Source organism: Gallinula chloropus (genome assembly GCF_964237585.1).
Source record: "Gallinula chloropus genome assembly, chromosome: 11".
Lineage (NCBI taxonomy): Eukaryota > Metazoa > Chordata > Aves > Gruiformes > Rallidae > Gallinula > Gallinula chloropus.
The window spans coordinates 11,394,837-11,411,316 of NC_140096.1; the positions used below are offsets into that span (position 1 = coordinate 11,394,837).

Here is a 16,480-nt window from a genome sequence, read left to right on the forward strand (position 1 = left end):
ACTGTTGTCCTCATAAATTTAGAGCACAACACAGCTTTTTTTAAAAACTTTTCTTGAAGTTTGGGATGAATGCTTTTCTGAGTTTGTCAGTGTGACACACTAACCCTGTAGAGCCAGTCTGCTGTGTAACCTCTGTGTAACTTTATTTAACATCAATTGTGGTTTTGCTTTTATTGCAGTTAGCTGTGAATGAACATAGCTGAATATGGATCCAGGTGGTGGAAGCCTTGGACTGCAAACTCAAGAATCCAAAATGCCTCACACTATGATTATGCAGGATTTTGGTAAATGTTTTAACTATTAAAAATAATAAAGGAAATTGATACTCTATTTAAGTTTACAGAATCTCTGGCCCAGAGTGCTTTTAGAGAAGACAAGAGAATGTCTGGAGTTTTATGGGGTTTTGTGGTGCACATGTTTCTGCCTGAGAGCATGTTGACTGGTGGTTCCATCTCCAAGGTAGAGATGTGAATAACATCCAGCACAGGGTGGAAACAACAGCCCAGCTTTCTGTGCTTAGCTTGGTCGCTGTCTCCAGTTCTCCTTCAGGCTATTGCAGTAACTGGTGGGAAATCATGTCCTTGTCTGTGTGACAACAGAAAACAATGTACAGATTTAGCTAAATTTGCATGTGCATGTTCACATGTGCTTAGAAGTCTTCTGCCTAGAACATCAGTCCTGAGACTGTGCTGATGTAAGAAAACTTGTTTCTGAATTGATTTTTTTAAAAGGAATACTGTTTCTTTTGGTGGTGGTGGGTGCTAAATAGCCACAGCAGTTTTGAAGGTTTTAGAGGAAGGACAGTAAGAAATCTCCACTCTTTGCTTTGCGGGTCTGTGTTTCTGCATTATGACAGGAGAATGACCTTCTCAGGTATTGAGAAGGACCACGTCTCTGTTCTACTATGAATTCATATCCCTCAGAGTGTACCAAAATAATTGCATTTACAATATAACGCTGAATATTTTTTTTCATTCTGTAAGAACCATTTTCTCGAGTCTTTTATTCATTAAGCTAAAACTGCTATTTATGCATGTGTTAAAGGAATTCACTCTGCATTATTCTTTCAGTATAGAAAAGCAGGCTGCAAATGTGACTGGACAGTCAAGCCTATTAATGAAAAACAGGCTTCTGCTTCTAGCCATTGCTTGCAACATGGGAGTTGTTGGAAATTATATGATAAATATTATATCCAACTCTTCATTTTTGTCAAGGTGTATGCATTCTGAAGGATGAGAGTCCTTTTATTGTAACACCAGTTAATGTCTTGTTACTGCACTTCCAGTCTCATGCAGAAATTCTGTGAAGGTTCAAATTGCTGCTGCAATGAAACATTTTCTAACTGGAATTAGAAGACAAGTGAAATTGCAAACTGGCCTGTAGTTTTTAACATGTTGGCATAGTAAAACCTGCATAAAGAAATGGCATGTTTTGTTTTTCTTGATTTAAAGAATACAGGCTGTGTTGAATAGCCTTTACTGGGTGGAACACAAAATGTGGGTTGTTGAAAAGTAATGGATTTATTTATCTATATAGAAATTATCTGTACAGTTACCCCATTCCTTAGATAGACTGGTTGCTAATGAGTACTTTTAACATTTTTCTCCTCGTTCATAATAGTGGCTGGAATGGCTGGAACTGCTCATATTGATGGAGACCATATTGTTGTATCAGTCCCTGAAGCTGTCCTAGTTTCTGATGTTGTTACTGATGATGGAATAACTCTTGACCATGGCTTAGCAGCTGAAGTTGTCCAAGGACCTGACATCATCACTGAAACTGATGTTGTAACAGAAGGGGTAATTGTCCCCGATTCTGTTTTGGAAACTGACGTTGCCATTGAAGAAGCTTTAGATACCAGTGATCACGTTTTGACTTCTGATCTAATAACAGAAACCGTTAGAGTTCCTGATCAGGTTTTCGTGGCTGACCTCGTTACGGGTCCTGATGGACATTTGGAGCATGTGGTGCAAGACTCTGTGTCAGGAGCCAACTCGCCTACAATGGTTTCAGAAGAAGTTCTGGTAACAAACTCAGATTCTGAAGCAGTCATTCAAGCAGCTGGTACTGTCCCTGGCTCCACGGTGACTATTAAAACAGAAGATGATGATGATGGCAAGAGTACATCTGAAGACTACTTAATGATATCTTGTAAGTTAAACAAAGGTAGATATGGACAGGAGATTATCTGAAGTAGAAGTGGTCTGGTGGGGAGAAGTTACTGTAGCTGGACTCTTGCTGCATTCGTTCTGGAACTCTGAGATGATAATCTGTTGCCCAGTTAATTCTTGGTGTTTGGATTTGGGTTTTCTTGATGAAAAATCCATTCTTGCTGGTACAGCAAGAAAGAGAATGGCATTCATGCTGTTGAGCGACTGTGTATGTTTGTGTGTCTGAAACTAGATAAACCTGAAAATTAAGAAAAACACATTGGCAAGTTAAATGTTCCACGCATTGTGAGTACAGTATATTTTTCTAAAAATACACAGGTCTATTGCTGTGTTATGCAGATTGATGTGAAAATAACATGTTGGGTTTAATCAGTAGAATCCAACAAAGCAATAAGTTTTTGGGATAGCTGACTCATAAAGTTTTCTGTGTCCACAAAATGTGTGTTTAGCTGTGCTAAAAATTACAGTAGGCACATTACTGTGTACTGTGCTGTTCTGAGCTTGATGTTAAGGGGATGTGTCCGTTAACTGTTTGGCACTCTGATACTGGGAAGTGGCTGCCCATTCCAGTATCCATGCACCTCTGAGGAAACGATGGTCTATGCTGCTTGTTGAGTGAGAGCTACTGAAAGGCCCTTGGGTATATTATCTCTCTTCACTGGTTCAGTATACTCAGATACTAGTTACCCAAATGATAAAATGTATAGTAGTTCATTGTACGTTTTTGACTTCTCAATCAGCTACTGAAATGTGAGGTCAAACCAGATTTTATTTAGTCAGAAGCAATATGTTAAAAAAAAGTCAATGCCAAGCATGTCCAAATGTCAATCTGTTCACAGCAAGCTGCATTTATTAACAATTTCAAGACAGAGGACATGACTGATGGGTGACACATGATTTCAGTATTTCATAGCAGTTATGTGCCTTATGCAGAATATGCTTTTTTAATTGTCTTTTGTTCAGTATGGGATGGACAGCAATGATTTTTTTAATCATTCTCTCATTACTCTAATGCCATATGTCACTAATTCAAGTCAAAAAGGCGTTTTGGGAAAAAAGAACCAAAAACCTCTCAATCTAATGGCACATTAGACCTACAAGGGAAACATTCCTGTGTGTTTGTAAATAAAGGAACACCAATTTTACAGCCAGTTGTTTCATTGAAAAAATTCCTCCTTTCTGACAGAGTACTTACGATGAGTTGTATTCTGTAACTGCGGTATTTCCAACTGCACCTTTGTACTTGTAAGTAAAGTCATCTTTGGAATTCCTTCTAAGATAGATAAGTGTGATTGATAATGATGATCGCTGCACTTAGACAGAGCATCTTAACTTTTCAGTAACAGTTACCTGGTGACTCCATCTGTGTCCGATAGATTTATACTTTTGTCAAGTGTTTCTCAAGCCTACTCACAGCTTTTGCAATGTTTTGGAGCCAGTTTGAGACCTAATTTTAAGCAAAATAGATGTATATATATGTATAATCACGATGTGCCTGAACAATCACAGCTGAAAGCTTCATTATTAATCTACAATTTTGTTTTAAGTAATCATTTTAGATAATTTATGGCTGTCACTTGCCTCTGTGAAGTTTTGAGGCTGTATTATGTTGGGTATGTCAGCCTGACCCAACAAAGTATCTGCTATTGAATTTCTTTTCTCAGCAAAAATGAAGTAATGTTAAGTAGTTTTTATTTTTGTTGATTTTTTTTAAAATGCTTCTTAAATTAGCCTTAAATTTGCCATGTGAGGATAATCTGTTGTGTAGGATAGGTAAATGTCTGGGTTCATCAAGCAGTGTCAAATCCTTTATTTTTACTTACTACTTTTTTTTTTAAATCATCCAATACCTTGTTCAGTAAATGTTGTAGAAAGTTAATTTTATGCTGTTTCCTTTGGGGTGTGTATGTAGGACTATTGAACTTTCTTATACTATAAATCACATCAAAATGACAGTTTTAAAGAATCTCAAAATACTTATCTGCCTTTTGATGATATTTAGCATCTAAAAAGGAGGGACTTTACATAAAACTGCAGATAATGCCCTCAGGGAATACCACCAGCTGTTCTGTGGAGCACGGTCTGGGAACTTATTAAAATACTACATTTTTGGATGTGAAGCTGAGCTGAGTGGAATGTTAACGGATTCTTTTGTTGTGAGTTACAGTTTAAATATACTGAAAGGTGATTATTTTTTTTTTTAACCATTTTAAGACAACGTTCCCCTGTAGATATTCTATACACTTTTGGTAATTGTATTTTTATGTAAATACTGTTCGGAAAATAAAAAGGCTGTAAACTAGCTGGTATGATTTTGTAATTGGAAATTTTCACTAGAAGATTAGCACCACTCTGCTGCTTTTTTAAAATCAGCCTTACAACACTGAAAAAAAGGTTCTTTGATAAATTCACAACGTATGCCACAGGATACGTGTGTCCCTTGTTTTAAATCTCCAGAATACCCATTTACAAGGGGCTTGTTAAAAAGGAAATGAGTAGCAAATGAATGCATCTGGTGAGATCATGCACCCAGCCCTCTCGTAGTGAGACGAGGAAGTTATGAGCAGCATATCCCCCTGTGCCAGGCAGGAGTGAGCACACATGTAGCTTAAAGCATACCCTCTTTTGTTTTTCAGGTTTGCGATATTCAGACCCACAGCGGATTGCCAGCCCCCGATTCGTGTGCTGGCCCTGCATGCACTATGTTGGTGACCTCATACCCACCAAAGAACAACACTGGAGCTGGCCTTTAGGGGTAAGGTACTGTTCCACCACCACCTCCTTTTTAGTATATTACAGTACAGTGTTACGTAATTTGCTACACATTTTAATATTAGCACTCCTATATTGTAACCTATGGGATATAAAATAAGTATATCAGACATTAGAACAATATGAGACATCGTCAAACCAGGGGACTTATCTTGCCCTCGTGCTATCCCTACGGGCTCCTATGGTGGGTGTGATATCACCAGCATAGTGCATGCTGAGGCATCACATGAATTGGGAGCTGGCAATCCACGGTGAATCTGGACATCACACACCTGAAAACAGCGAAGGAAGGTAAGTTTAACACTGGAAGCGTGCTGAGTTTTCCTTTAAGCCTTGTTCAGTCAGGAGGATCCAGCGTGTATTTACAAAGGTTCTCTGTTGTGTTTTTTCAGTTAATTTTAATAATCCGTAGTGCTTCTGGTGGATGAGTCAGATTGGGAAGACACTTTGATATTCCATTGACCTAAAGTAAGCAGTCCTGTTCCTGAGAACTATTGCTGGGAAAAGTCATCAGATAATTTAGCACCGATGGGTTAGCAGTCTGTGATTGAAGTCAGGTTACTTAGACAATAGAGTATTGTTATGATCTGTTTTTTTTAAAGTCCTAATATTTTTGAACTTGACAAAGATTAGGTGCCCTGCTGTGTTGATTGTTTTCCCTTTATATGTTTAAAAACTAGAGTTAAACCACGATATTTACTTCATGGAAGAGAGCAATTGAGTAATAGCAATTGCCTATTCAGTGCCTTTGTTGAGGTATTTGAAAGCCAAAGGCAACCTTGACAGTCTACATCAGTATAATTTTCTCAATCCAGTGTGTATTTTTCAAATCTTGTTATGTTGCACCTTTGCTTTTTTAGAGCAGTGGTTGCAGAGTCCCTGGATACTCAGGGAACCTGATGCGTTTCTGTGGCTATAGATGAAACTGTAGAGACTGAAGATTTTTGAAAATACACAGGATGGTTGATGGTGTGGGAGTAACCACTCATTTTTAAAAGTAATGTTGTAAGTTTGCCCCTCTGAGACAGAGCTCCCTATTTTTTAAAGGGTATTGAAGATATGGCAGCTTTGCTTGAAATGATAAAACACCGCATGTGAGCGTACATGCTATACTCATGTATTTCACCTCATGTTTCTGGGTGAAAATATTTATTCTTAAAAAAGTTGTAAGTTTGGCAAATTCCTCATTTGTTTTCTTCATGTAATCTTTGTTGTATTGCCGTTGATATCCCTGTAAGGCAGCTATCTGAAATTGTTTGGGTTTTGCTTACGTTATTTTACCAGACACATAGTGGTGTACAGTCATTGTCACCCAATATTGTTCAATAGTTGGACATTTTTGCACTCAAGAGAACTTATTCTCACATATATGTGATTGCTCCACTGTTCAGTAGAAGTTGCAGTTGTTAAATAGCCTTCCAGTACAGAAATACTTCTTATTCTGTGTTAAACTGGTAGCATGTTTATTAAATTTAAGAGTTTAGAAAAAGTTGGCATTGCTTGAGTTGCATATTTGAAAATAACTTTACTACCACCTATCAATTCTAAAATTAGAGTAACAGCTTACAATTAGTGATTTCTTCCACCCAGCCTTTAAATATTCTTTCTGTGGCTTGGCAGAGTGTCTACTCATACAGCTGTATACATAAATCACTTCTGCCATGTTCCTCTAGTCCTTCAAAGACTCAAACATGCAGTGCAAGTGTTTGTTGTATTAAAATTAAAACCTATTTTGAATAATATGGTGAATAAACTTTTATAAATGTTAAAAGCCATGCAGAGAAGAAAATGGTCTTTAAGAAATTTAAACATAATGAAGAAATACTTTTTCCAAGATAAAAGTCTTTTAGCATCTTCCCTTTTCCTGCTGGTAGAGGATGCATATTCCTCTCTGATGATAACTCCATTCTGGCAGCATAAAAACTTCGAGCAGCAACCACAGTAGCCCTCCATGCTGGATATAAAGGAAGTACTAATAACCTGAGGCTGCCCAATTTCAGTGTCACAGGAATCTGCCAAGCTCTCTGCTGTGGCTTTCTCAGCTGTGGTGTTCATACGCTCACTGTTCTCACTGTCCTGCAAGGTAATGTGAACACCACGCAGTACATGTCAAATTTTAACAGATTAAGGTGTTGATGTTGCTGGAATTTGTTTTAATAGTTATTTAGAATGTTTTCAATTAAAAAACAAAACCCCTTTTCCAAAGGAAACTTTATTTTTTCCCTACTGATCCAAGTTTGGTATATTTTTGGCAATGCAATTAATCTATTTACAAAAAGAAACAGGTAAACCATGGCATTTTTGTAATGTTTTCCATTTCATGAAATCCAATACCTATTTTTACTTACCTGAATTATATCTGCTTCTGTCCTTGATAACTTCTGTAGCTCTTCTGATGCAGACCCAAGATAGGTGAAATACGGTTCCTCAGTGTGGGGATGAGACCTGGTGTTAGTTGGATAGGTGTTTCCATGTAGTCCTGCTGTGAGTGGGAAGAGCTTAGTTTGGGATTGCTGTAGTGGATTCCCACCCTGCTGCAGGAAAGGCATCTGCTCCTTCTCTAGCAGGTTCTGAACCACCTGGCACGACTGTCTGGAGTATTAAGAAAAGCTTAAACTAACTCCAGCTCTGCTCAGTACTCCAGGCTGTTAAAAGCAGCTCTGAGGGTAGGGACCTTAGAGGGGCTTGGGAACCCCTGCAGCCATCCTGAGGTAAGCCTGCTTTTCCTCAGTCATCAGAGTCCCCCATGTCTGCATTCTCTGTCCTCAGTCATATAAAAATACTACTATCACTTTCGTACTAATTCTAATGATTATTTGTTTTAAACCTAGTGTGTGCAGATTGTAACCTTATGTTTGCAGTAATTTGCAACTTGTCTGGAATGTGTTAAATTCAGATCACACAGGTTTGTGTTGGCCACCTGCACAGGAGCCAGCTTTACCCACTGAGAGAAGCGTGTTGGCAATGTGCATGTCAGGAAGATGCTTAGTTCAGCGGCCACCATATTTGAAACGTGGGGTATTTATATGGATATCTATCTGAATACCCCTTTTACCAAAACAGCCTTGCTTCTATGCTTTTAATAGTTCAAATAGAAATTTTGTTCTATAAATAAAATGGGCATTCTGAATATGCAGACCAAATATCAGCGTGCCTAGGTTGCATGCGTAAAGAATGAGAAGCCAATTCCACATAGTGGGATTTGGATTTATTTTCACTGCATCTTCTAATCAGCTGTATGTTAGACAATAATCTTCATTCATTTACATGTTTTCAAGTGATAAAGTGGGTAAGATCCTAATTTCATTTAGGGTGAAGATCTGTTCAGATTTTTGATGTGCGCTTCTTTCACTGGGAACACGCTCCAAGTCATCACTCTCCACAAGAGTTTCAGCACTAAATTTTAGGCACCAGTATCTCAGTGTAGTGAAACTTGTTGGGACTTTTAGACTGTAATAGGCAGTTCTGGGTTAATTTTTAACATTTTTGATAGTTGTTTGATTTTACTTATTGATACAATTTTGCTTTCTAAATGTAATAGTTCCAGACATAACCAATTACCATATTCTCTTTGATAAGCTCACTCTTGTGTTCTTCCTTCTGTAATTCTTGCTGTGTTTCCTGAGTTGCAATAGAATGAGTACTGTTCTTCTGGAATCTCTTTTAAGTAGCTTGAGATGAACTGTTTTTGTAAAAGCCATTTATGAATACAAACCTTTACTATGCATGGGGGATAGTAGTGGAGAAAATCATGCTACTGATTGCTTTGGCTTTTAAAAAACATGTTTGAACCTCAGTATTATTCTCTTATCTTCACAGTGGATGATGTTGGGGAAAAGTTGGACCATATAGGAAGCACTCCCTTGAAAATCAGTACTGAGGTGACAAATGATGATGTTGCTAAAGATGACAGTTTTGGTTCAGAAGTTATCAAAGTGTACATATTTAAAGCTGAAGCTGAAGATGATGTCGAAATAGGTACCTTTTAAATTCTACATATTCTTGCAGTACTTTGAAATATTTCAGGGTCTTTTTGTTTGTTGGTCTTAATTTCATGTTTTTAATCCATTGACAGGAGTGTTGTGCAGAATGGGATGTTTGTGGAGGCTGTCTGTGGGCAGTAAATGCAGGGTGTGTTGTAGTCTCAAGTTTGGTTTTTGATTAGCAGTATTTCTTCTCAGGCACTTGAAGCCCAAGTGGTTGGGTGTCTGCAGCTGTTTTTCAGCTGCTGCTTTTCTTTTGCCTTTGGTGGCCTTGGTGCAGAGAGATAGGAAGATTTCTGGGGCTTTAGGCGCACAGTCATTTCCAAACCTGAGCACAAAGCTCAGGATTACTCTGCAGTTCTCTTGGGCAAAGGATGGATCCAGTACTCTGAGGTGCTTTGCAAGTGGACGTACAGCTAACTCCCAGTCTCTTCTTGTTCTTAGAGCTGAAACCTCTGGCTCTCTCCACTTCATCCTTTGCATTTAGGTATTGAAACTCTGCCTCACTGGAACGTATCTGGCCAGGAGCCCCAGAAGCAGTCATGGGGCAAATCAGGCTGATCCTTCTTCGTGGAGTGGAGAAAGGGGATCATCTCCCATAGACTGGTAGCATTGGCCCGGCTGTGTAAATCTCAAACTGGGGATTACATCAGCACAGTCCTCCAATTAGTAAGAATCCTAGTGCTGTTTTTCAAGTAGCATGAACTGCTGCTTCAGGAAATTTTTGTATCATGCCTTCTATTTGTTTTCCCTGAGAAACAAATAATCTTTTCAGCTCAAATTAATGCCAGAAAAGGATTGTTTTGGGGATGATCAGACTGCTACCTCAAGAGGGCCGTTGTCTTTAGTTTCTCTGTCTCTCAAGATAAGTTTGGAATTAGTTAAGACTCTTTTATGAGGTCTTTGGAATAGACAGTACCTGACTAGGCTGAAGCTTAGTGAGTATTTCTGTAAGGCCCTGGGATTTTCAGTATTTGATCCTTTCAAGTGTGAGAAAGAGGTTTTGAAGACATGTGCTTTCTGAGACCATGGGGGAAGGGTCTAGAGAAGCAGCCTCTTGATGTCCCTCATAAGTTTCATCTGCTGATTCCTACTAGAATTGCTAGGCCCTGCTCTTGAAATATGGTTTCTTCCTCTGGGGATAGGTTGCCAGTCTTGAGGGACAGACTGTTAATGCAGCAGCAGGAAGGATGGGACTCTCTTGTTGCTGAAAGCTAACTTACAGCAGGGATGTTCTCATGCACTGCTCTCAGTGCTTGTGCTATAGCCAGGAGGTAGTTCTTGCAAATTACCCCTTTCATTACCAGTGAGTACTGCCTCTTGGAAAGAGCTGATAGTGTTGATAACTTGTGTTTGCTGCTCAGCATTAAGGAATACAGAAACATGTGATGGTCTTCACAAAGAGTTTACAAAACCCACGGAATGATAGCTCAATGTATTGGATTTGGACCCACCCACCCAGCTGAGCATATTCCATCAAGAACATTTGTAGTAGTGAACTGGGGCTCTTGATATACCAGGTGTTAGCTTTCCTGCCCTAACCTGCAGCTTCTTTCTCACCATCAGACTGAGCATCAATATTTACCTGCCACCTCTCTCTGATGGAACTTGTTCTCTGCCTCTGTTCAAGCAAGGCAGTGGGCCAGAGCTTGTTAGTCATCTGGATCGGGACTGTGTGGGCTGTTGTTCTCCTTCCTTCTCTCCAGCTGTTGCTCTTCAGATTGTGTGGTCTCCAGGGATTCAGTGTGGTGCCTTATATTCCAGCTAGGCTTCTCTTGGTGATGTTCTTGTTCAACTAATTGGCCATAGCAGTTGTTCCTTCATGGCTTGAGAAGGGTGACCGCAGCATGCATTACTACTCAGTCCCATGAATGAGCCTGGGACATTTACATTAGAATGTTTGTAGGAGAAATAACCTAAGAGTCAGTTTTTGGAAGGTGAGTAAGTAGGATTTGGGGAGAGGAGGAGGAATAAAAATTAGCTCTTCAAATCTCAGGAGGGAATTTAAAGGTTGTGTTCTGGGCAAGATTAGAATTGCAGTCCTGTATTTGGGGGTCACGGGCCCATCTACAGTGCTAGTCACATCTGTCTAGTCACTGCCAGCATGCATAAAAGGGTCTTGATCCTTTGTGATTGTGGTAGATGTTCAGTCTTGAATTTATCAGGAGGCACTGAGAGGACTTCTTTGTCTGCCCCAAAGAATCAAACTTGCATGATTTTATGACAGATGTGGATGTCAAAACAGTTAAATTGAATTTTATGAAACAGCTTTGTTGTAAATAAGGACAAAATACTTAAATCTGAAATTAATAGAGGCTTTTTTACATTTACCTAATGTATTTCACTTCTTTTTGTTAAAGGTGGGACAGAAATTGTCACAGAGAGTGACTTTCACAATGGACATTCTGTAGCTGGAGTAATTGAACAAGGAGGTGTTGGTAGAATGCAGCGAGAAAAAATGGTTTACATGGCTGTTAAGGACTCTTCTCAGGAAGATGAAGATATTAGTAAGCATAATAAGAAACATTTTTGTTTCTCATGCTGTTTTGTACAACAATATAAACATCATTCTCAAGGACTTTTTTAATTTTTCTGAAGGATTCTTCAGCCTGAAGTAGTAGAAAACTAAGCTCATCTTCCCTAAAAATAAAGAGCAGGCTATAATTATTTTAAAGTGATGTGGATAAATGCACTTTGTGCATTCTGTATGCAATCATTTCATTATTTATATTAAATTTAACATGTCCATGGATGAAGTTAATGAGGTTAGTCAAATTTCTCATTTTTCTTTTTTCTTACTGTGAATTGCCTTGTTTCATCAGCTTTCTGGCAAAGTGGCAAATAAATGTCATCGGTTACAAACTGCAAACTTGTATGTTTGAGTTTATGTTGGTATTTATTTTGGATTTATATTTATTGATTTGTGTTTTCTCTCTTTAAGGAATGTCTGAATAAACAATGATCCCCTAAGGGAAAGGGTGATTCTAAATGCCAAAGGAAGAAAAGTAATTTATAACGGGTATCAATCAGAATGAGAGCAAATTAAATGAAGGAAAATCTAAAATGAGCAGAATAAAATTAAAGATTTATTCTTCTCCTTTAATCCAGGCTGTGCTGAAATAGCAGATGAAGTTTATATGGAAGTTATTGTAGGTGAAGAAGAAGCTACATCACTTCCAGACACACAGCTTGAAGACTCTGGCGTGAATAAAACTTTTGTCCCTGTTGCTTGGGCTGCTGCTTACGGTAGGAATCATATCCTTATTTTCTGAAAATTCCTTCTGTTCTTCCTAATCCAGCTTTCATAACCTCTCTGCAAGTGAGATAATCACTCACCTTGTCCTAGGGATTTGGAGGCAGCTCCTTCTGCTCTGTAGCAGTGTCAGTGTCAGTTAGCAGAGTTGATTAAATGATGGGAAAAAATTACTTTAACATCATTGAAGACCTTTTACACAAAGGTCCTTAGGTTTTTTTGCTGTTCCTATGAATAAAACAGTTCTCTTTTTATAGTTGGGGGGCTTTTCCAGTGCTGGCCTGTCAGACAGTTCCAGATTGCTTATAGGTTGAGTGTCTCGCATGTGTCAAATGGATTCCTGTATGTTGAGTTTTATGAAGTAGAAACGAAAAGCTGTTAGGGGAGTTTTTATACTGGTCTTGGTTGCAGCTCAGATGTACACAATTTAATGGTTGGGTTTTAATGGTTGGTTACATTGGCTGTTGAAGATGTTACCATAGCCTTATGCATTTTACATTGGCTAGGAGGAAGGGGAAGCAAGGGGGTAGTAGGACTGGAGGGGTGAACATGTTCCTGGTAATTTCCTGGTTTAAGCCTATTAGTTCCTCAGGTTAGAAATGAAAAGGAAAAAGGTATTTTGTTCTCTGCAGCCCTGCTTCAACTAGAAGAAGCATCTTATCAGGATATATTGCGAATTCTGAATATTCTTTTATTTCATATTGTTTTCTTGGATTTTGGCATGTTAAATGTCTATTAGGGGATCAGGTCATCCACGGTTTATGTTGTAATTAAGTGTAATACTTCTAAGCGCAGTAGTTGGGCTGGTGAAGTGGTTTAGAACCCCAGAGCTTTGGCACATAGCAGTGAAGACTTTCAGTTCAAAATGAGGAATATGCTCTAGAGGTATTACTTCCACATCTCTCAGAACTTTGTAGTGCCTCATAGTGCTGAGCGGCTGATAAGGTACAAGTTGTCTTATCTGCCTAGTTCTATTCCAGAAGGATAAAGTACTCCAATCTGAAGAATAAATTGTGGATTTTAGACAGCCTTGTTTCTGGATTGGTATCTGAGATTATGTGTGAGGTTAAACATTTGCAGAAACGAACATGTTATGTGTGAAATGCAGGAAGCACAGTCAGCACGGTCAGCATGCAAACACAGATCTGCACAAAGATGTAATTTTATTTCTTGGGGCTCAGTTAACAAAATGCTGAACTGATTGTGAACTGCACGCCTCGGTTTGGATAGTTAAGCTGTCACTTGTTACCTAAGTTAGTTTTCTCCCATCAGACTTTCACAGCCATCACCTTTATAAAAGAAGTTTAATTTTTAACGACTAAAATACCATTCTCTGCAGGAGATGAAAGAAGGCTACCCAGAAGATACGAAGATGGTCAAGCGGCAGGTAAGAACATGGAGCTGTACTTGGTGCAGCATTAAAACTCACTCGCTGTCTCTGAAAATATAAATCATTATGTGTCAGTGAATGCAAATCAGTGAATGCAAAAAATGATCTTGAAGTATATCTTGAAGGACTCCGCAGTCTTTCTCTGCTGTTTTGAAATGAAAGCAATTCTAGCTGTGCTGTTGGCCTTCAGAGTGGGTGGGAAGTCGGGAGGATCTGCCAGCTTTTCTATTACGGTTTTGTAGCCAGGAAAGAGATTAGATAGTTGTTAAAACATAAACATAAGTTAAATAAAAGGAAGCAACCAGCATAACTCAACAGTAGTTAATGTCTTGAGAATTGAAATCAAGGAATATACTTGAAGGGTGATCAGTGTTTAAACAATTACATTCTCGACTTCTGCCAGCAAAGATAGACAGTGTTTTATATTGGCACTCTTCTTTTTATCTGTGTTCACTGTAGAGGAATGGGCAATATTTTTTTTAAAGTAGATAACCTGCTGTGCAATTCCAGACATCAGTCCCGAAGAAAAAAGTTGTTTAAGGTTTTTATGGTGTCTAATTTTTGTTTCTAGGAAATAACTTGGATACACGATTAGAAAACAAAAACGGTAATGCAACACAATACCTGCAGATTTGTGATAGCATTAGCACTAATAGAGTGCTAAAACAAAAAACCAAGAAAAGGAGGAGAGGAGAGGCCAGGCAATGGCAAACAGGTAAACACTGTATGGCTTTGCATATTGTCATGGAGTGGCACTTACTCCTCTACTCTGCCGCCTTCTTTTTTTCCTTTTTATTTTTTTTTAAGCTGAATGCAGAATTAAAAAAGACAAACAATGATTTGCATATTTCCTGTGTCCTTCCCCCCTCCAATTCTGTGTGTAGACAATGTGATAGTTTATGCTATTCAGAGTCAGTGTGCTTAGGGCTGATGCAATTCATTTGAATCTTGTGAGCTATTAAAAAGTAGTCATGGGTATATTCACAGCACGTACCAGATATCACTGACCTGTTTGAGCAGTTTCTAAAACCAAACTATCTAAACTATTGGTGCTGTGGATTGGTTGTTTTTAAACTACTGAACCATTCTCTGTCTGCTGCAAGTGTAAGTGCATGAATCTGAACAGCAGTTGGCTGATGTAAAACTTCTTAATCAGTAAATGTGTTTCCTTCATAACTTGTTTTTGTTTGTTTAAAAACAGCTGTTATAATAGGTCCTGATGGACAGCCCTTAACAGTTTACCCTTGTCATATTTGTGGGAAAAAATTTAAATCCAGAGGATTCTTGAAAAGGCATATGAAGAATCATCCAGATCATATGATTAAGAAGAAATACCAGTGTACAGACTGTGACTTTACAACGAACAAAAAAGTAAGTTTCCACAATCATCTGGAAAGCCATAAACTTATAAATAAAGTTGATAAAACCCATGAGTTTACAGAATATACAAGAAGATACAGAGAAGCAAGCCCGTTGAGTTCTAATAAACTAATACTGAGGGACAAGGAGCCTAAGCTACACAAGTGCAAATATTGTGACTATGAAACTGCAGAGCAGGGACTACTCAATAGACATCTGCTCGCAGTTCACAGTAAGAACTTCCCTCACGTATGTGTGGAGTGTGGGAAAGGATTCCGCCACCCATCAGAGCTGAAAAAGCATATGAGGACCCACACTGGGGAAAAGCCATACCAGTGTCAGCACTGTGTCTTCAGGTGTGCTGATCAGTCCAATCTGAAAACTCACATCAAAACCAAACACGGGACTGATTTGCCATTTAAATGTGAGCACTGTCCCCAGGCGTTTGCAGATGAAAAAGAACTGCAGCAGCACACAGAGTTATTTCAAGGGCATAAGACTCATCAGTGTCCACATTGTGACCATAAGAGCACCAATTCAAGTGACCTGAAGCGACACATAATTTCAGTTCACACAAAGGATTTTCCCCACAAGTGCGAGGTATGTGAAAAAGGCTTCCATCGACCATCCGAGCTCAAAAAGCATAGCGAAACCCATAAAGGTAAAAAGATACATCAGTGTAGACACTGTGACTTTAAAACATCAGATCCTTTTGTACTTAGTGGGCACATCCTCTCAGTTCACACCAAGGACCTGCCTTTTAAATGCAAAAGATGTAAAAGAGGATTTAGGCAGCAAAATGAACTTAAGAAGCACATGAAGACCCACAGTGGAAGAAAAGTTTATCAATGCCAGTATTGTGAATATAGCACTACGGATGCGTCAGGCTTTAAGCGACACGTAATATCCATACACACAAAAGACTATCCACATAGGTGTGAGTATTGCAAAAAGGGATTCCGTAGACCATCTGAAAAAAATCAGCATATAATGAGGCACCACAAAGAGGCCATAATGTAATATATGATCTCAAGAAGGAAGCAATTTAGAAACTGTGATATGCTAATTGGGGAAAAAAAAAATCTCTCATGAACTGTTTCTCCTGGTTTCAAAGCTTGATATTAAATCATAACTTTACATTCTTTGTATTAAAAGTCTTAAAAGTATTAGGGTTGACAGGGAATCTCATAGCCCTATGATTGTTGCTTATCAGAACCTAAAGAGCACTATAGGATGGTTGAATGTCTTAAATTTGCAGAAAGATGGATGAATGTCTTCAAATTAATAGTATTACACGTTGTTAAGCTATAGAAGGCAAAACGAAGATGATTGATTGTGTTATCCATTTTGTCAGTAACTGCATTTGTCTCCAATATGAAAACAGTTCAGATACGTGGTGGGGTTATTTACAAATTGTTTGCAAAAGCAACTGAGTCTTAACTTGTGAGGTTTGGAAAGGAGAGTAGTTGTTGGTCACTTGATCATAACGTTTTTAAATCGTGCCTGGAGATGAAATTCCAGAACGGGTCAGATTGGGGGGGAGGGTTATCCC

The 16,480-nt window shown here is 38.6% G+C and overlaps 1 protein-coding gene across 2 annotated transcripts; it reads left to right on the forward strand.

Moving 5' to 3' along the window:
* Positions 1 to 205: 205 nt before the first annotated feature.
* On the forward strand, positions 206 to 16,131 carry ZNF711 (zinc finger protein 711; the record flags this gene model as incomplete). 2 transcript variants are annotated; one of them, XM_084269151.1, is made up of 8 exons in its annotated part: positions 206 to 284; positions 1,621 to 2,151; positions 8,763 to 8,921; positions 11,287 to 11,433; positions 12,035 to 12,172; positions 13,519 to 13,566; positions 14,141 to 14,284; positions 14,771 to 16,131. In XM_084269151.1, the coding sequence occupies 8 exons, from the start codon at positions 206 to 208 to the stop codon at positions 15,946 to 15,948; spliced, it is 2,424 nt and encodes an 807-aa protein (XP_084125277.1). In that variant the 3' UTR covers positions 15,949 to 16,131. The 2 variants fall into 2 exon arrangements, with proteins under 2 accessions (XP_084125277.1, XP_084125278.1); XM_084269152.1 differs by lacking the exon at positions 12,035 to 12,172.
* Between the last annotated feature and the right edge of the window lie 349 nt (positions 16,132 to 16,480).